Here is a 20,590-nt window from a genome sequence, read left to right as displayed (position 1 = left end):
ACAAAAAAAGGGAATTTCTTCACTTGTGGTCACTCAGAAAGGAGAAGCTCCCGCTGGGGCCGGCGCCGCTGCTCGAGAGGATCCTTCAGCTGCATCCCTGGTCTGTGCTGGGGGGACCATGCTCCCTGGGGACATGGGTCCTGCTCTCCTGCTGCTGCTCACCACAGCTGGCATCTGGCAAGGTAGGTCCATTGGCACCCCAAAGCCCTCTGTTGTTTCCATGTCACTCCAGGGCAGTTTTGGGGTGCAGTGAGGGTTTCCTGGGTGTCTGGTGTGGGTGTTCCCTCCCTCCTCAGGTGAAGAGGGGTGACAGCCTTGGTGGGCTTGGAGACAGGGCAATGCTGAGCTTGGACTAATGTGCACAAAGCTGGGCTCCAATTGTGTCTACCAAGAGCTTGCTGTGGGCTGGAATGGTCCCTGCTTCTGGAGGCTGCTGCCTGAAGCAGCCACTGCTGCTGTGGGCAGGTTCAAGGAGCCTTGGCATGGGTAGGGAGCAGGCAGGAGAACATGTCTTCTCCATGGCATCACATGGAGAGACACCAGCTTGGCGTTTAGTGCAGACTGGGCTGTAGCAGCTTTCTGAAAGTCATCCAGAGCTGGCTTATTATTGTCACTATAGAGGGAGGGCAGTGGTGGAAAGAGGGTGTGTTGCTGGTCTGTGTTGGCTCTGAAGCCCAGCTGTGCTGAGGGCTGGCTTGTGGCTGCCTGCAGCACTGCCAGGGTAAGGCCAAGGGGTATGGAAAGGCACACGTAGCATAGGAAGAGCCTTGGCCATAGGGAGAAGGGGAAGGGAAACTTCCCACTGTTTGGATCTGGGCAGGGGTTAGGAGCAAGGAGAGGTTCAGCAGAACATGTGTCCTGAGGGGAGCTATCTCTGAAATAAGCCTTTGTCCAAACGGGGCAAGAGCTGGAGATGCTTGGCCTGCAGGTTGGAAAGAGTTGGAAGCTGGCTGCACCGGCACATGGGGATGCACCTTGTGCCCAGTTGGAGATGCATGAGGGCTGCTGTTTTCTGGTGGTGCTAGCATACACAACAGGGCCGTGGAGCTGGGATGTGATGGAAACAGAACTTGGGCAGCCAAAAAGGGAAAGGTGAATCCGCCTGGGTTTTGAGGCTGCGAAGATTGCCAAGAAGCAGTAACCCATCAACCTCAAGAAAGAGTCACTAAGTCTGTTCTGAGGTTTCCAACCAAACAGAAAAACCAGTGTTACTAATCTTACATCTTAAGTGCTGGCAGGCTCTCAAACCTTGTGTGGCACTTTCCTCTTGAACTTGCTTGTGGGCACAATGAGACTTTGGTGTGAGATGCCCCTGGAAGGGGGCAGTCCAGGGGCGGAAGCGTATCCTTGAGACACTTCACTGTTCTTGTTTTCAGCCCAGGATATGTGCATCCCACTTGTTATTGCACTGCATGGTTTTTTCACTTCAAGTCATGTCTTTGACATGCTGAGTTTGCCATGTCTTTTTCCAGGTCTGCTCTGCTGGGAACTGGGTTTTGAAGGCTTCAGGGTTTATAATTTCTTATGTTTATGTGATACCCCAACATGGCAGGCAGTGCCTGATCAGGGTGTTAGACACACATTTATCTGAGTACCAGCACTGTTTACCATCTGCAGCACAAAACTGCATCGTACCAGGGTTGTCCAAAGAAATGGCCTCAAGCTGGAGTCAGAGCCTGGCTTCCTTCAGCTCTTGGATTGCAAGGGCATCTTCTGAGAGTACCAGGGCTGATGTGGTATATGTCATGGTATGACCACCCACCATACCCATGGGCTTTTGCTGAGGGGAGTGTCAGGGGCTCAAATCCCAGTTTCAGATTGTCATGGTTTAAGCAGATCAAGCAGAAGAAAGATTTGAAACCCAATCAGCTCACATCTGTGGTTTTGGCCATCTTGAGAGGTCTTCCTGGGGTTTCTTTTGTTTTCTTATTGTGGGAGATTTAAACGTCTGAGGTAGAAACTCCAAGCAGACATGTGGTGAGCACCCTTATCCCTATACCCTGCCTCACAGACAGTGTAGGTGATTCTAGGGAAGGTGACCTCAAACCAAGCTTTTACTTGCCATCATTGAGTGGGAGGAGCAAGGAGAGCTCATGCCTGGTATGGGTCCTTCCCAGGGCCAGGCCTTAGCTTAGTTATCCCCTGGAACAAGTCAAGGTCCTGATGACTGGCTTCTGTGGTAAGGCTCTTGAGCATCTCTGTTACCAGTCTTCACTTCTTCCTCACTGTTTCCAAACCCTCAGCAGAGGAAAGTAGTGTTTTGGCGGGCATGGGAGAGGCAGGGACGGAGCCTGCAGCTGTAACTAGGGGTCATGGTTACACAACCCAAGTGTGGTAAAGCTATTGGCCAGCAGTTCCTGGCAATGCTGCGGAAGCTGCTGGAGAGCAGCAGAGAGACATCCTTGGGCTTCATGCAAGATTGCACAGTGGTCAGCAGGGAGAGAGCCTGCCCAGCACCACTGCTTCCGCATTCTGAAAAGGACCTGCTGCTCTGACTTATCCCCCAGCACACACAAAGGAGTGGATGCTTGGGTGGCCTTCATCTTCATTTAGTGTCTCTGCTCTGCCTGTCCTCACTCCACTTGTGTGGTGGTTGTGCTATTGACAGGAGTCTCCAGTGACAGCCTGAAGGCTGCTGGCTTCTTCACTGTTATGAAGAACACCTACCCTGACCCTTTTCTGGCCACAGTGTCTCAGTGGAGGATGATGACAACAAGGATGCAGAGTGATGTGACTCATGTTTTTCCTGTTGTTCTGGTGTGGCCAAACCAAGGACCAGTTAGAACACCGTCTCTCTTCCCTGAATGAGTTTGAATGCAGCTCTGAGTCAAAGAGTTTGTGTACCCCATGAAATGATGCTGAAGCCTTGGATGTGGAGGGATAGCTAAAACAAAGTAGGTGAGGGAAAAGCATCCAGTGCCAGAGTTAAAGCAACAGAAATGTGTCAAGCCCTGCTAGAAAAGACAGCTTAGCAGAAAGGGGGGAATGTTGTACCTCATATGTGGAAAATGTGGTTTTGTAAAGGATGCTGGGATATGTTTTTCTCCACTTTGGGAATAAATGAGGCTTTTCCTCTTTCCACAGAAAGATAAAAACATCACACACAAACACACGCAAAAACCCAACAGAGATAAAATGTCAAATATTCCATGCTCCGAAGCTCCATGTCCTCTCCTGTTTCCCACAGGGCCAGTCAATTTGATCCAGGCCTTGTCTGGTTTTTCCCCTGGGCAACTATATCATCGTCATGCACCAGCAACACTCTCCAGGGCCTTGAGTCTCGTGTTCTCAACCCCTTGTTGCATGCAGGGAGGCATCCATCCAAGACTACTTAAATGATGCTCTTGAGTTCTGATGGATGGGGTCTGGTGTTACAGCTCTGAGCACAGCTGGAAGCACAGGACACATTTGTACTTTGGACATAGTGCTGCTCATCAGATGAGCTGTAAGCAGGGGTGGATGCTGCTTCTGCTGGTGTGTTACAGGGACAGTATCTAAGACAGCAGCCGAGAATGGATTTGCTTTAAACCATCTTTGCTAGCCATGACCATAATCAGCCTTCTCTCCTCCCTGCAACAAGGGCTGTAACATCTGACCACTACTCCCTTTTCTCTTAAAGGAACATATATGAGTGCAGCTGGATTAATGGTGCTATTATAGTGTGCTTTGCCCTCTCCCACCTCCTGTTGAGTTATGGTTTTAATGTCCATTTAGACTTCAGATCATTCAACTAAAGAGCTCCTTTGAGTCCAGAGCAGTCTCCTACGGAGTTCGAGGCATCACAAGACCAAACCCAGCCCCTGTTTCTGCTGCCACCTCCCCAGAGGAGCACTGCTTGCAGTAACATCCTCTGCAAAGAGCATCAGATTGATAAACTGGGCAGCTACCTTTATACTTAGTATTATTTGAACATGGGTGTGTGTCCCTTTAAGATGTGCGGATGCGTTAGTGACTGGGAAGGAAAGCAGAAGTGGGAGGATAGCCCTGGATAGGGGCTGGAGGGGGGTGCAGAGCCCCCCGAGCACAGATAGCCCTTTGCAATGTGTTTCCTGTCCTCCTGAAGGCCTGTCGTGGGGGTGGCAGTACCGCTTCTTCCCTAGCCCCACGGCACTGATTCATTTCTCGCTTCCCTTCACCCTAAATATAGGTGGTGACTCAAAGAACTCGCTGACACAGCAAAACAGGGAAAGAATGTTTCCCCCTCACACTAAGGGCTGGAGTGGGACCCTGGTTCCCCTTTATCCAGCCAGCAGAGAAGCCATCTTCAATGCAGAGATGGCATCGAAAACCCATGCATGGGTTGCAATGTCAGTGTCAGCATGGCCTGGGGTGCTGTATCTACAGCTGCAGCCGTGGGCTTTCATGAGTTGTTCAGCTTTCCTGTGCCTCAGTTTCCCACCTCCAAGTATAATAATAATAATGCTGACTCACTTCATAATGTTTTGATGGAATCTGGGAGGAGAATGCACTGTGTGGTTTTATGATAAGGCATAAGCAGGTGTCCTTCAAAATCCAGTACCTGGCAACTGAAAAGCCAGTGCAATGGCATACACTGACAACCTGTTCTGCAGAAGCTTTCCAGGTCTGTTTGAGCTCGTCACAGCACCAGTGCAAGAAAGCCCCATCCTCCAGACTTGACTTAAATGGTGCTATGAGCTAACCAAGTTCGTATAGTAGCTCCAGCTCTGACACAAAAGGAAAACTGTTGTAAGAAGTGGCAAAACTCAACAGAAAAAATTTGCAAGCTAGCATCAGACCTTATCAGCTCCAGATGATTGTTTTTCTCAGCCCAGTACTCGAAATGTCCACATGTGGGGTTTTCTGTCTTCCCTGGAGTTCATTCCTTGGAGTATCAGGCTGTATGTGTCTAGTGGATAGAGAAGGGAGTGATGACAGCCAGTCTGAATCCCAAGCTCAGCCTCCTCCTAATGCTGAGCTACTCCGCAGTCAGCAGTGTGAACTCCAGCTGAGCATCTTTAAGGATCATTTTTGCATCCTCACTCTTTCTCTTTCCTCTGTAGGCTCAGCATCCCCAGTGATCAGCCCTGATGTCCCCGCTCTCGTTGTCAGCATGGGCGATCCAGTCACCTTGCACTGCTCAGGGAAGTCCAAAGTTGAATGGCAAACCAAAAAGGATGTATTCAGCAACCACACCAGCAGCACGCTCAGTATTCCCAAGACCACTTACAGGGATACAGGCACCTACGTGTGTGCTTATGCCAACAGCAGCGACAAGAGCATTGCAACTGTGCATCTGTTCGTGCGAGGTAACCATGCTTCCTATTCCTACCCTCGCTGGTAGAAGAGCCTCCTTCCAGGGTTCATGGCCATTACAAAGGTCCATTCTACGGCTGTGGTTGCATGTGTGTTTGGGGACCGGTGCAGGCTCCTCATGGGGCAGTGGCTCATCCACAACCATGTAAGCCCACATAAAATGGGGCCTGGGGCTGCATCTCCTGCATGTGTGGGAATGGCCTGGATCTCTCCCTCTATTTAACTTGGCTTCCTTTGTTGAAAAAACAGGGATGAAAGTCTGTTTGTGTTGTAATGAGCAGTGAGATCTGGAAATCAGAGAACTGTATTGCCAGTAGCCCAGATAAGAGAGAGAATCACATGAATCACATTCTTACAACATGACCTGAAATCCAAATATTCTTCTACCCCAGAAGAAGTTATGCTGTGGTAGCTCCATCACTTGAGTTGACCTCTTCCCTTGTACCAGAGATACTATCCTGGGCAGGGAAGCTGTAGGTCTGATAAGTAAAACTAACACCATGGTGAAAAGTTTAATTGGAGGTAAGCATACTCCTCAGGCTGTCTTGCTTATGTACATTTGTGAGTTGATTGCTGTGTTCTCCTCAGATGCCTTAGCTGAAATTGGGCTTGTCGTGTGAGTTTTTGGAGGCTGAGTCAGGCAGGCGTTGAGCAGGGCTGCCCCAGCATCGAACTCCCACTGGGCAGCAGTGCTGGAGACTTGCCTTTGCTGGAATGTGTTTCTGATGTGTTTTCTGATCCCATTCCCTGGCCTACCTTGCCTCCTCCGCAGATCCCAATAACGTGTGGTACACCCCGACTTTCCGGGTCGGTGTGACCAGAGGTGGTAACGCTGAGCTGCCCTGTCTCATCACGGCCCCCGAGTATGGATCCAGTGTGACTCTGATAATGGATGGCGGCTCTCACCTCCCACCCGGGACCAACTATTCTTTCAGTGCCGAGAAAGGAATGACACTGTACAATGTGCAAAGCAAGCAGAAGGGCTTTTACAGATGCCAAGCAGTGATAAATGGAAAAATTGAGAAGTCATCAAGAATAAGACTGCTTGTGGAAGAAGGTAAAGGCTTGCTGTTGCTGGTGTCCTCAGGGAGACAGCAATAGCTAAGCTGGCTACAGTAGATAGTCAAGGGAAAAGCTCCTCACCAGTGGCAGGAAAGACTTTCTGAAGCTGCAGTCATTAAAGGGTATTTAATGGAGGCAAATTGGCTCCTTCAGGTGGGTCTCACTCAAATTGCTCAAATCTTTGCAGGTGCTATCACAGAACAGATTAAAAAGTCCACCTATCTCCCTCATGTCCTGCAAGTCCTCAGGCCCTGATGCTGAGGACATACCCATGGCAGAAGGTTCCCCTTCCCTTTCAACCCACAGTGCTGACTGCTGTGCTCTCCCCTAGCTGCACTGCTCCCCATAGACATATGCACTAGAGGAGTGACGATTGCCAGGGAAGGAGAAGGCTGGGGGTAAAGAGACTGAAGAGGGTGGAAAGGAAAAGGTAGCCAGGCCCTAGGGAGTCTCCAAAGCACTTGGAGTCTCTGAACCAGCTGGCGCTGAATTTTTCTCTGCTTGCCTTTGTGTAGGTCTGGAGAAGCCTGTATCAGTGATGATGGACCCTATAGATCATGTGCGAATTGTGGGCGAACCTTTCAAAGTCACTTGCAGAATAACTGCTCCTTCCCACAAGTACGATGTCAGATGGGTGACAGCAGCAAAGAACGTAAGTTGTGGAGCTTTAAGGGGGTTTAGGGCTTTCCTAGAGACTGGGAGATGTAAGAACTGCCTAGACCCAAGTCACCTGCAGCATTCTTGAACTGCCCAGCCGAAGCAGCTATTCAAACAAGCTGTAGAAACATGAATATGTCATCCTTTCCTTGGGATGACACAAGGTTAGGAAATACCTGCCCATTGTATCTTGTCAGGATCTTGCTGCTAGAGAGAAGGAAAGTGTATTGTTTCAGGTGAGTTCATTGAGCAGGAGCCACACTACCTACTAAGGCAACATTTCTCCACCCAGCACTTCCAAGGCTTATGAAGTAACAAACATGTACAGGGGACACAATTCCTCATAGGAAAAATATGGGTAATGAAAGGGAATGCAGTTCAGAATATCTGTGGTGCTGACTTTTAACTTTAGGTTTGCTAGAAGTCCTTATTATATCTATGGCAAGGCATAGATATAATGCCTGTCCTAATAAAGACATCTGATGTCTTTATTAAGGAGTTGGAATAACATACAAGGATCGCACAATGTAAGGCCAACTTGCAGTCAAAAGGCTGACAACAGCTATTATAACCCTAACTGCTGTGGAATATCTGCCCTGAATACTTCAGTTTAATATGCCCCTTGGTCTCCACTCAGATGGCTTTCACTGGCAGAGGCTCTGTAACAAAGCTCAGTAGCCCAGAACAAGACGGGGTGGGTATTTTTGTCATAAATATTCAGTTCCATCGTCTGCCCTTCCAAGAAAGTGCCTGATGTTCCCTCCCTGCCTGACAGGTCTCGACAGCTCAGAATCGTAGCTTTGAGAATGACAACTACTTCATCAGCGACGTCCTGTCTGTTTCAGCAGTGGCCATGGAAGACAGTGGGAAGTACACGTGCATAGCTAATAATTCAGTAGGAGTCAGGAATGCCTCGACAATGCTTCGGGTTGTAGGTGAGTGCCTTGAGTATTTGCTGATTCTGCCTCCATCCCATTCCTAGTTTTGTTGTCAGAAACATCATTCTTACTTGTGCTTGAGAACTGCAGAGCTGCTAGGAAAAGAACTGGTGTTCCTTTCATATCTTTAGGAGCAGAAGGACTTTTTTTTTTTTGGATTCTAGATGAAAAATCTGAAAGCTCTGCTCAGTGTCTGTGTGTTTCTAAAGATCTTTAAAACAAAAGAATGGGGCGAGGTTATGCTGAAGACCAGGAAAGGCTGGATAGGAGGAAGCCACACAAGCAGAGTATGGATCTTTGTCTCTTTCAGTAACAAATCCACGTAAGAGGATTCAGGTATATTATACACTTGTTTGTACCTCGAGATGGAAAATTCATCCTTGCTCATAGGCTTAGGTTTTCTGATGACCCAAAGCCACTGCATACCATGGTTCAAAAAGGGCTTGGTCTGTTTCCAAGTGAGAAGCCAAGAGTTTAGCTAAGGGGCCTGCCTTCTACAGAAGATCAGGAGATACAGTTTTAGCCTCATCACTTACTAGGATACGGCATGTAAAACCTCTTTCCTCGTTCATTATGGTTTTCTAGCTCTCCTCAGGCAGAGTGTAATCCAAGCTGCCATCACAAAGCAGCACACAGCATCACAAGTACTCCTCTGGCAACGTGATTCATGTAATGCCTCATTCCCTCCTGCAGTCTCCCTGCTGAAGCTGCCCTTTTCAATAACGGTCCATTTATGAAGCTGGTATGAGCTTATTTCATGTCTCTGGACATGCCTGCTGATGGCCATGCTCTCTTCCATCCTGCAGAGAGAGGTTATGTGTTCCTCACCCCACTGCAAGCCACCAGCCAGGAGGTTGCTTTGGGAGAGAGTCTGATGCTGCAGGTCCAGATTGAGGCTTACCCAAAACTTCTCCGCTGGGGCTGGGAGCACACAAACCCCTTGAAGAACACTGAGAGCACCACATTCCAGGGCCAGATGATCGCTGCAAACAACCGGTATGTGCTTTCTGGCTTATACGCTGGCCATGGCATGTTTCCCACAACGCTTTCCTTGTGAGACAGGCAGACCCCATGTACTAACTGACAGAACACTCTGGTTTTAAAGAGGGGAACTGTTCTGCCTTTCTATCTTCTCTTTCCAATATTATTAGCAAACCACAGTGAGCAGGTCTGATCAGGTCAAGGAGGACACACCTCTATCTAACTTGGCAGCCTTCCCTTCAGAAAACCTTGCGGAAACAAGATCATATTTGTGGTCTAGTTGTTCTAGTTCACACTCTCCTTGCAGGAATAAATTGCAGGGGTGGATGAACAGTACAAAACACTGAATTCCCTTGCTGTTCCTCAGACCTGTCCCATGCTCTGAGGTCCAGAGAGTGTATGTATCTACTGGCACTGTACACCCATGTCAAGAGAAGCCATAAGACCTAATGGAGGGCACAGGCCTGCTCTTCCAAAGCCTCCAGCCAACTGAGGTCAAAAGGAGACCTAAAGAAAGGGAATAATTCCCCTTTCATTTTCTTAGAAAACCAAAATAATCCACAAGAGGAACTGTGCTATCAACAAGCATGATGGCTTTAGGGCAAACTATTTCTTGCATTGGGGTCTGAGAAATGGGCTGGGACAGAATGGAGTGGGGACCAGGGACCATGACTTGATGGGCTAAGAAATGGAATAACTCATTCTGTCAAAGGCAGGAGGACTAACATCCTCTGGGCCATCAAAGGTGATGATTAGATGTTAAACTCTTCTTTCTGAGCATTCACCCACCCGCAGCCTTTCAGAAGTGCTGTGCACTTGGTGGCAAAAGGCCTCTCCTCTAAGGAAGATCAGACCTTTCCTGCTTCCCCTGCAGAATCGACTAGCAAGGGCTGGGATCAGTGCTGGGAAGTGTTCACCCACTCCAGGGCACGGGAAGCAGCAGCATCTCACCGAGCAAAGACTGTGTGAGTGCCTTGGTTTCCTCAGCACAGCTTTCTTCATGGTATTTACTCTCTGTGTGAGCAGGTATAACAACACGCTCTTCCTGAACCGCCTGCAGGAAGGAGAGGGAGGTCTCTATACATTTTATGCCATCAACAATGAGACCAATGCATCAGTTACCTTCAGTATATCTGTGAAATGTAAGTGCTTGGCATTGCTCTTCTTTCATTCTGCTTGCCCTGGGGCTGCTGCCCAGCTGGCAGCAAGTAGGACAGACTACCAGGGTGCTTGCAGCCCAGTGCCCACAGGACACACAGCCCAAACCTATGCATAGCACAGGGCTTCCTGGTGTTTCATAGTTGCACATATGGCAAGTAAATCAGAGCACAGAGAATGTGCTCTTCCTCTAGTCATAGCATTCACTGTTTATGTGCCTTCCCCAACAGCTCCTCCAAGGCTCTGCAAAATCAGGGTGGCAGCCAATGACTCCAGCATCCTTCAGTGCATGGCCATCGGCTACCCTGCCCCACGCATCGAGTGGTACCAATGCCCCATTCACTCTGACAGGTAAGAAATGCCCAGGAGACCGAGCACCTCCAGGGTGTACACTTGTCCTTGCTATGCTGGCATTCTCTGAGCAGCACCATGTAGGCTTGCTTACAGGTAATACAGCAGAGCCTGTTCAGTAACAGCAACAGGGATGTTGCCCTGCTAAAGAAAGAAGTTCCTGGGGACTGTGTGAGGAGAGGGACAGGTACTATCCCTATAAAGTCCTGACCTTCACGAGTTCAGCCACCTGTGATTCATGTTCTCCCAACTTTTTTCTGAGGAACATGTGGATCCCTTGGAGAAGTACCCTGGTCTGTGTTGCTGTAGAGCTACATCCTGGCTGGTCCCAGTCATCTTCCTGGGACCTCCACAGGTCTGAAGCTCCACAGAGCACAGAGCTACAGAGTGATGGAGGCAACAGCAGCAGCCTGGACAGGGATTGCTGTCTCACACCCATTCAAGGAGGGAACTGCTGGTAGAACACAGCTGTAGCCATATAGAGGCAGTTAAGGCTCTATCTACACAGGGCTTTGATGTTCAGGGACAGGTCTTTAGCTGGGCAGAGTAATATGTCTCATAGAGCTGCAAATGTTAATTCCCTGTGTCTCCTCTCTAGTCTGATACAGGCACCAGTTCACTTATGAGCAATTGTGCTGCAGAGGAACACTCATTCTCTCCTGCTTGGTGTCTCTGCAGATACAACGAGGACTACAGGCTGCTACTGAACGACTCCAGTCCCCAAGTGGTGAACATGTTGCCTTTCCGAGAGGTGGAGGTGGAGAGCATTGTCCCCTTCCAGGAGCTGGGTGCCAACTTCACCTTCTGCTGTATGGCCATTAACAGAGAGGGGAATGCTTCTGACATGTTTCACTCACTCACCATCACCAGTAAGATACAAACTGGTAGCTTGGTGGAATGGGGAAGGATTTGGAGGCTTTTGAGGACCCATTTTCCTATACACACATCCCTACCGTCCTGCATTAGAGGTGGAATAGATTCCACAAGCCCTCTATCCTCCCAGAAAGGGGGAGGTTTGGTATTTGCCAGTCCTGGGACCCGTGTGGGAATTCCTGGATGGGCAAAGGCTGAGCCACACCATGAACACCTTATAACTGCAGGACCCAGCTCCAGAGCGCAGAAGCTGTTGCTCAGCCCACTGGAGTCCAGGGATTGCATCTTTTGATGGGACTGTTCTCACTGCACCAGTCTTGGTTCTCAGTCAGTCTGACCAGTTCCTGATGCTGTTTGTGTGGAAATTGGGTGGATGGGGGGAGCCATTGCAACTCTAAGTTTAGCATCAAGAAACTCTTTCAGTTCCCAGCAGCATTTTTGGGTATCTCTGAGGCCAGTGCTGGGTTGTGTTGCGTACAGGGGAAGCTTAAGTGATCAGCTGAGCAAAAGGACTGAAATAAGAGTGTTTTAATCATTCCTGTATTTTTCTCCTCCAGGAAGTGTCATGGCCCCCCCAAACAAGCTCTTCAGCCCCATTCTCTCCACCTGCATTGGCACATCGGTCCTGCTGCTCCTCCTACTGCTCTTCCTCCTCTACAAGTACCACCAGGTCAGATTCCCTGTTGTTTAGCAAGGGCTGCCCAGCCTGTGCTGGCAGCCACAGGCAGGGAGCATTCAGCCTGGATGGAGGTACCAGGCAACCAACCTCCTTCATCTCCATTGCCTCCCAACCTCCCCCAGGAGTTTCCTGCTGCAGGGCAAGGCTCCTGCACCACACTCAGTGTGTTCACACCTCTCCCACCCTGATCCCTCAGTCCTGTAGCCCAGAGGTCAATGTAGCTACTTCTTGATGTCAAAGGTGCTCATTCTGTGCTGTCAGTTTGCTCTGGTCTCCTGAATCCACAGGCTGAATTACAGAGGGGAAAAGTGGTTTGCAGCTTTCATCTACTTTTTATTCTCGTCCCTCCTTTATGCAACGTTGTCTTTATGGGGGAACAGGATGATGTTAGAAGGCGTTTGTCTCCAGGAAGACTTGGTCACTATTTTTATACAAGAACCTGCCCCATTTTCTCTGCAAGACTCATTTGCAGCATTTGGATTCTTCTTCTTGGTTGTTTCCATAAACTGTACCAGTCAACAGCCACCTCTGCTCTATCAGTGGGTGACAATCTCCTGGTTCTCAGCTCTCCCTTCTGGCACTCTTCCTTTGACAGCCTATCAAGGCTGCAGATTTCACAGCAAAGTTCTGGTGCTGGTTGTCAGAAGATCCAATAGAGCCCTCTCCCAGACACCTACAGCTTTGCAGGCAGAGCTGTATTTGGCCAGTAGTCCAGAGATGAAGCGTGGATTGATGTGCAAGTACAGCTCTAAGAAACGGCTTTTAGGAAGGTCTTGCAAGCCCAAGAGAAGTAGGATGTGTTTATAAATAATCTTGCCTATCTCAGCCATGGGCTTCTTGAGCCATGGCTGGTTGCTGCAGTGCTATAGGTGAATCGTGGAGCAGAAAGCAGCAATGCTCACCCTCTGGGAGCAGACAACAGCAAATACACTGAGTGCGTGTGGCATCTTTTATGAGGGACCTCCATCAGAAACTGTGCTGCTTGGAGCATCCTGTCTGAGCCTTTTTCAGCAGCCTGCATGGGCGAGGATGTTCAGCTCTCAGGCAATGAAAAAAGAAGCAGTGTGGGGGAGAAAACAAACAGATGCTTTGCATCAAAACTGCAGATCTGTTTGATTCAGTTATGGTCCCTCACGCCTGTGCTAACCCAGCTTTGAGCATCTACTCATACACTGCATCCTTCTCTGTAGCTATTCAGGGGAAGTGGTGAGAAGCAGCATTCCAGCACACCTCATGGTAGCTGGGACATGAGGCGATTCATCACATCCCTGGTTACTTCATCCTGTGTCTGCCTTGGTGAACCTCAGACCGCCTGTACCACACTGAGGTGCAGAACCTTGCCTGTCTCCTTGGACAGGAGCAAAGGCCACACACAGTATTCTCATGCCAAGCTATTTCACTGTCTGCATTTGTATTTGTGCTCCAGCCTGGTTCACAAGCCCTCACAACATGAATGACAACCCCCAGCACAAGCTGGCAACTGCCTCTGCTCATGGGCTCCTGCACTGCTTCTCTCTGCCTTGCTGGGTTACTTCTGCCATGAGATTCATGGAAAAGAGAAGAAATTCTTACTTCTCTTTCTCCATTTCTTTTTTTCCCCTGTAAGGGAAGTGAGGCTGGGCCAGCTCCATTGTTCTGCTGTGCTCAGCAGCACAGGGTACCAAGGAAGGAGCCACAGTGGGGACATCTCCCTTCAGCGCCGGCTGGGCGCTGTTGGACACTGGCCTGGTGGAACATGCTGAGTCCCCTAGCTCTGCCATCCCAAGGGAGGGCAAGGGGCTACATTAAGTGAAAGAGGCAAGAGAGCCTCCTGCAGTCATGGGTCATGACTCAGAGGGACTTTGAAACAGCAAAGGGACCAGGCTGTCCAGGAAGACCTTATCTCATTCACTCCAGGTTCAAAGCAAATCTTTGATGGGCTGAAGCCTGTCTTCCCTCTATGCCAGCAGAGTGAGAGCTGGATCTGGGGAACCCTCAGGACTTGAGGAACATTGAATAACTGGAGTCTCTTCCTTACAGAAACCCAAGTACCAGGTGCGGTGGAAGATCATTGAGGCCTGCGAAGGGAATAACTACATCTTTATCGATCCCACTCAGCTGCCGTACAATGAGAAATGGGAGTTTCCCAGGAATAACCTCCAGTTTGGTAAGAAACCTTCTTTGCTGCTTGCCTGGTGGCGTGCAGCTCATCACAGAGCTGAAATGCTCCAAGGCACAGAGCCAAAGCAACTGGGAAATATCCAAAGCTGCATACAGGCGTTACAGCAACATCTTTAACCAGGCCCTGCTGTCCTCTTCCACACACGGTGGCAATTCTTATGGTACAACCTCCCTCTATTTCTCTGAGGAAGGTTCAGAGAATCATGTCCTTCCTCTGGCATAGAGCTGGTGAGCCCATGGTTGGACATGGCCTCTTTCATACCATCTTTGCTCACGGTAGAGTTCCCCTCAGATGTTAACCAGCTCCTGACTAAGGGATGTGTCATCTTGTCTGGGCTCAGCAGGAATCCCCTCCCACCAGACATCCTCCTCAAGGCTCATGCAGGACAACTGCTCAATCTTTTTCTATAAAGCATCTTGTAAGCACATTTTTTTCTATTCCCTTTGCAGGAAAAACTCTTGGAGCAGGAGCCTTTGGAAAAGTGGTAGAAGCCACTGCTTTTGGGCTGGGCAAAGAAGATTCTGTCCTCAAAGTGGCTGTGAAGATGCTGAAGTGTAAGTTCTGAGCAATCTGCAAAGGCTGAAATCCCCCCAGCTCCTTTGAGCAGGATGCAGTGTGTGTTCATCATGTGTTGGTGCTCCTACTTTTGTTAGATGTTTCTGTGACAAGTGCTGGCGTTGGAATCACACTGCTGTCATTCTTGTGGACATGTGTGGCCAAAAGCACAGAGGATGCAATTTCCTCTGAGTGTGTCTCCTCCTTTTGTGCCATATCTCTGTCGATACCTTTTTCTGCCCTCTCTTTTCACCTCTTCCCTCCCTCTCTCTTTCACACAGCCCTTCCTCTCTTGTCTTGCAGCATCAGCAGACACAGACGAGCAGGAGGCTCTCATGTCTGAGCTGAAGATCATGAGTCACTTGGGACACCATGAGAATATTGTCAACCTGCTGGGAGCATGTACCTATGGAGGTGGGATCCTGCAGCCCTGATTCCCCACAGACACCTCACATTGCCTGTCCCTCTGAGGCTCTTGCCTCTCCTCTTCTCACAACAGAGATGATGATCTTGGCAGTCTTTTTTGAACCTATAAGTGTGCAAGGGCCTGTTTCCAGACATGCTTATGTGCAGTATGTCTGCTGTCCTACCAGCGAAAGCAGTCCTCAGTAACATCAATTCTTAATTAACCCTTCCTGCTTCTCTCCCAGGCCCGATCCTTGTCATCACTGAGTACTGTCGCTATGGAGATCTGCTGAATTTCCTGCGGAAGAAGGCTGAATCCATCATTATCCGGGATTCTGCGTTGGACATCTCTTTAGATAGTGCTGCTGATTACAAAAACATTGACCTAGAGAAGAAATACATCCGCAGGTAAGAGCAGAGCTCAGGTGGCTGCAGAGCCTGTGTGCTTGCTGGGAGAAGTGTGCAGAGAGATTGAGGCCAAAGCTCTGGGGACTTGCAGAACACCAGGGTATAAAAGCCTGTGTGTTTAGACACAGTTACATTTCCAGGTTTTTCAATGTTTGACAGCAGTCATTGAATGTCCCACAATAAATCCATGTTTCAATGCAGTCTGTTCTCCCACAACCTGGAATCAAAACTTTCTGGCTTTCTGCATTGTTGGGTGTGTGGGTTTTGTAGGACAAGAGGCTGAGTCACTCCCTATGAACCAAGGGCAACCCCTTGACAAAAGGGGAGCAGTATTTGGACCCTCACACCACAGGGCACTTCAGTCCCCTTTCTGAATTGGCCTCAGCGTTGACTTGCCTTTTGTCCTTAAGCCACTTCCTGCAGGCAGGGACGTGGTTTCTCCTCTCAGTGGATGTAAAAGGCAGAAGGTACTGCTGGAGGGTTGCTAACAGCCTGCTGCCATCTCTCTTGCTTCTGACTCAGTGACAGTGGCTTTTCGAGCCAGGGTTTGGAAATGTATGTTGAAATGAAGCCTGTGTCATCATCAGCATCTTCAGCATCATCAGATTCTGCGCAAGCCAGGGGTGAGTTAAAGGTTCATTTCTGAGTTTTCATGATTTCTTTATTCTGGCCACCCCATCTGGTTTATCCTGGGGAACCAGGGCACAGCACAGCGTGTGGTACCCACCAGGTTTGCAGCAACTCTGCAACTTCACTTTGAATTTCAGGGAAAAGCCCAGAGGAAGAAGATGAAATCAGGGAGGACCTCCGTCCCCTCAACCTCTCTGATCTCCTGCAGTTCTCCAGCCAGGTGGCCCAGGGCATGGCATTCCTCGCATCAAAGAATGTGAGTGCCAACAGGACAACTGTCCTCCCAGCATCCCAAATGGGAAACACCAGTGCAGGCAGCAGGCACCATCCATCCTTGTCTGCATGGGAGCTGGGATGTTTATGGATGGGGTGGCCAAGCTCAAGCAAACTGCTGCTGGAAATGGGCCTCTCTCTCTGCTCTGTTTGTTGGGTTCAGACATGCTGGAACACGATGTCTGGTGTCCCCGTCAGAGCCTTTGTCTCCCATGGGTTCCGGGCAGGTCATTGCATCCGGGCAGTGTTAAGGATGGGAACCCAGGGCTGTGTGTCCTGCTTGTCTCATCATTTTCTCCCCAGCTTTTACATGAGGTCAGGAACTTTGATATGAAGCTTTCTTGCATTGGCAGCTTCCCCACTGCCCCAGGGACAGGGAACTGAAAGTGGCCGTTGAGCTGTCTGCCAGAGCAGGCTCATTTAGAGTACCAGAGAGTCTCTGCGTGACTGTTTCAGAGATGAGGACACGGTGTCAACAGCCCCTGGTTCTGAGCCTCCTCCCATGGGGAAGATGGTGGCCCCATGAGTGATTAAAGCATGAAATGTTACGATGTCCCAGCATTGCAGAGCCCGTACTCCTTGTACGTGACACAATGCCTCTCGCAGGGGCTTTTCAAGCAGTACATGTTCCCTTTGCCCCTGTAAAGTGTTGTTTCAGTGACAGGCCCGGGCTGTAGGGAATTAATTGGGACTGCTGGGGGATGTTGGCTGGGTCTCAGTTGTGCTCTCTTCTCCCCAGTGCATCCATCGTGACTTAGCAGCCAGGAATGTGCTCATATCAGACGGACGGGTAGCCAAGATCTGTGACTTCGGCCTGGCCCGTGATATCATGAATGACTCGAATTATGTTGTAAAAGGCAATGTAAGTAATTAAAATGGGGACAAGAGAAGGTACAAGCTGCAGCATGAAGGATGGGGGATAGGGTAAGCTGTCAGCTTGTCCCAGGCTGCAGGACTCTCTGCTCTTCCAGGCCCGCCTGCCCGTGAAGTGGATGGCCCCAGAGAGCATCTTCGACTGCATTTACACAGTGCAGAGCGATGTGTGGTCTTATGGCATCCTTCTCTGGGAGATCTTCTCCCTTGGTAAGGAAGAAATGAGCATACAAACCACTTATTTTCCATGGCTTTACCACTGCCCTAATGTGTTTGCAAAAGTGTTTCCAAGAACTGGGTCCTGGATGTTTTTCTCTAACTCAGAACTCCCTGAGGACAAGTAGCAGTGGCTCAGGCGATGCTTCAGGCTGCCTCTAGCTACCCCACAAGGCTGGAGTGTTAGAGGCTCTGACCTGAGAGCCACCTCTGCTCCTGTCACTGTCACAGGTAAAAGTCCATATCCTGGCATGGTGGTGAACAGCAAGTTCTACAGCATGGTGAAGCAGGGATACCACATGGCCAGACCCGACTTCGCTCCCTTGGAAATGTGAGTGGATGTGCTGAAGTGACACTATGGGGCTCCTTGCTCCTGCAGGAGAGCAAGACCTGGGGCAGTCAGTTAGGATGCTCTATCCATTATCTCCTCTGTTTATGGACAGGAATATGGGAGAGCTCATGTTATATGTTACATTCCTGAACTTGGCTTTTCTTCTCTTTTAAAGTAAGACAAACCTGAACAGGTTACAGGAAGGTAATGAGTTTAAGCTTAAATAATAAAGTACTGGATGCATAAAGCTCCTTATTGATAGATTAGTTTATCCACTTCAGTGTTCACCTTTACTTGGAGCACTGCACATGGGTTTTATACTCAGGGGACTGCTCAGTATTGTGTGCTTGGAACAGAGAGTACTGCACAGGGAAGTGCAGACCCTCCAGCAGCGTTGCAGCAGCACAGTGCAGCCACCCTGTCCCCGTTTGGCTCTGCAGGTACACCATCATGCAGGCGTGCTGGAGCCTGGAGCCCACAGAGAGACCTACCTTCGACCAGATCGGCTGCTTCATCCAGAAAGAACTGGAGGTGCATAAGGAGCAGGTGAGGACCTTTGGAGAGAAGGAGGGAGATGTGCTTTTCCCCTTGCATGTACTGGACAACTTCCCTGGTGCTGGCCCTTGCCTTTAATTCAGGGGAACAGTTTAGTGCTGGTGGGCAGTGCAGAAAGGCACCCAGAATTCCCCATGCTGAAGGGTAAAGCCACTCCCCACCATGGCCAAAGAAATACAGCTGCTTTGCAGCAACCTCTATGGGCAGCAATATGATTAGTGATACTACTGCCAGCACAGCAGCCCTGCCCCATCCCATTCCCGTGGATTTGGGGTGCAGCTGGACAGAAGGCACGCTGCATTTTTCACTAACCATGCTGCAGCTCCACAAAAGCAGGGGCTAGCCATGCCCTGTGGGCATAAAAAGCAGCACTGAGTGAGCATCCAGCCCCAGCTGGTCATCTTCTGAAGGGTTTTTTTGAAGGGACTGAAACACACTTGGGGTGGGGGGTTTGGGTTTTTTTTTCTTGCTTTCAAGGACTACACCAACCTCCCCTCTGCTACTGAGGAAGACAGTGGCTGTGATACCTCTGGCTGCTGCGAGGAGTCCTGCGAGCAAGAGGATAGTGGGCAGCCCCTTCTCAAGGGCAACAACTATCAGTTCTGTTAGCTGGTACCATCGCCCCGGGTGGATCCCATCCTCCTGGCTCTGCAGAGTGCACGGTGCTGCCCTGCCCTAAAACACAGATGCCTTCAGCTTTGGCTCTGCTCTCTGTGCTTTCTGAAACGACAGTGCTAGAGTGACTCAAAACCAAGACTCACAGTGGGATCCCTGAGGCTTTACTTGAAGCATAGCATAGGTTGTGAGGATGGGAACACGCTCCATCTCTACAAGGTATGGAGAGGTCCCTGTCACCTGCCTCCCTATCCCCAATGGGGCTGTGGGGTGTTTCAGTTTTTAAATACTAGCTGCAGCCAAGTAAGACATTTCCACAACTGCGCCCTTGTGTTTTATGAGCACGCCTCAAACTAAGTCCTGAAGCGAGAGCTGTTCCCCACAGCAGAAGCAGTCCTCTTTCTTGGTGGTCCTGCTCTCTTCCCTTTGCCAGTCTGATCCTGGGTGGGGTAGAGCGAGTGTATATATGTAGGTAAAGCCTGTACTTAGCATTAAATATGCATTAACCTCTATGTTTCCTCACCCAATCTACCTCTACACAGCTGATGCTCTGGCAGGGAGTGTTTGGGTGAATAGAGCCAAGGAGCCAACCCCAGGGTTATGTGAACCTGGGGATGAAGGGCAGTTATTTCTCAGGTAAAAGATGGTAACGAGTGCACCTCCATGTGAGCACTGAACACATCCCCAATCCAGGAAAGAATGGCAGCTTAAACAGATCTGGAAATGATCAACATCCTACAAACCTTCTGCATTATTAAACATGTAGCAATCACTGCCTTTGTCCCAAACACAGATATGCTCTTGTATATATTCTCCTTAGTGTATTTTTAATAGAACAGCTGAGATAATTAATAGTTTTTCATAAGCTAGGGCCTGATCCCCTTGAACTTACTTCTCATCAAGCTCGTGTTTGGGGCTAGTAGTGCCAGTAATGGAAGTAGTTAATGAACCTTCTTAACTTCACCTGGCTCACTACACCAGGTACAAGCACTGACAGCGCTCAGGCAAACTACAGTGAGACACAGCTACTCTATCATAGCTGGCCTTTGTCATACCCTGAGCAGTTACACTGTGGGCCATATCTGATTATAGTAACCCCGGATTTATGCTAACACCGAGTGATTCTTTCCTCCTTACTAAACACAAAGCTAATTTATTTCTATCTGTCAGCATTATAAAGAATGAAATGTTTAGTAAAATGAGTCTGTTCTAGAGCTTTAAGGACTATTTTTAGAGGGGAATGGATCAGAGCACTCCGCTCCAACTCCTCAGACACACATCTTTCCCATTAGAAGTTCTCAAAACCATTCAATCTTGTATAATGCAAAAACTTATTAAAAACAAGATTTTAAAGCACTTTACTCTGAGTGACCTGTCCGTAATTGGAGAAAAATGCTAATCCCTATGCATGGATATAATGGGGGAGTAATTTGAATTGTGATGATGGGACATCTGACAAGTCACTGCGTTTGAGATGGGCATGTGGCAGCTTGTAAGAACTATACCTCAGCTTTATTTAGCAGGATAATTTTACCTGACACTGGTGAAGTGGCCCAAGCTATTTCTCAAGCTGCTCCTCTCTGAACACCTTGCTC

The 20,590-nt window shown here is 49.2% G+C and overlaps 1 protein-coding gene across 1 annotated transcript; it reads left to right on the top strand.

The window, feature by feature from the left end:
- Window positions 1–19: 19 nt before the first annotated feature.
- CSF1R (colony stimulating factor 1 receptor) lies at window positions 20–20,356 on the top strand. The gene is made up of 21 exons (XM_030504321.1): window positions 20–182; window positions 5,022–5,267; window positions 6,047–6,331; window positions 6,852–6,988; window positions 7,769–7,928; window positions 8,738–8,927; window positions 9,939–10,054; window positions 10,301–10,421; window positions 11,100–11,290; window positions 11,852–11,964; window positions 13,993–14,119; window positions 14,584–14,688; window positions 14,993–15,103; window positions 15,340–15,502; window positions 16,025–16,125; window positions 16,270–16,388; window positions 17,145–17,267; window positions 17,377–17,488; window positions 17,726–17,825; window positions 18,266–18,371; window positions 18,858–20,356. The coding sequence occupies exons 1-21, from the start codon at window positions 119–121 to the stop codon at window positions 18,987–18,989; spliced, it is 2,922 nt and encodes a 973-aa protein (XP_030360181.1). The 5' UTR covers window positions 20–118; the 3' UTR covers window positions 18,990–20,356.
- Window positions 20,357–20,590: the final 234 nt, after the last annotated feature.

This window comes from Strigops habroptila, chromosome 12 (assembly GCF_004027225.2).
Source record: "Strigops habroptila isolate Jane chromosome 12, bStrHab1.2.pri, whole genome shotgun sequence".
Lineage (NCBI taxonomy): Eukaryota > Metazoa > Chordata > Aves > Psittaciformes > Psittacidae > Strigops > Strigops habroptila.
The sequence above is the reverse complement of the archived record's forward strand: the minus strand, read 5'-3'. Positions and strand labels throughout refer to the sequence as shown.

Excerpts from the sequence above, each read along its gene's own strand:
- CSF1R (XM_030504321.1), top strand. The coding sequence starts at position 119 with ATGCTCCCTGGGGACATGGGTCCTGCTCTCCTGCTGCTGCTCACCACA. Across the intron at positions 183-5,021 it reads CACAGCTGGCATCTGGCAAG|GCTCAGCATCCCCAGTGATC; the intron begins GTAGGTCCATTG and ends TTTCCTCTGTAG. Across the intron at positions 17,268-17,376 it reads ATTATGTTGTAAAAGGCAAT|GCCCGCCTGCCCGTGAAGTG; the intron begins GTAAGTAATTAA and ends CTGCTCTTCCAG.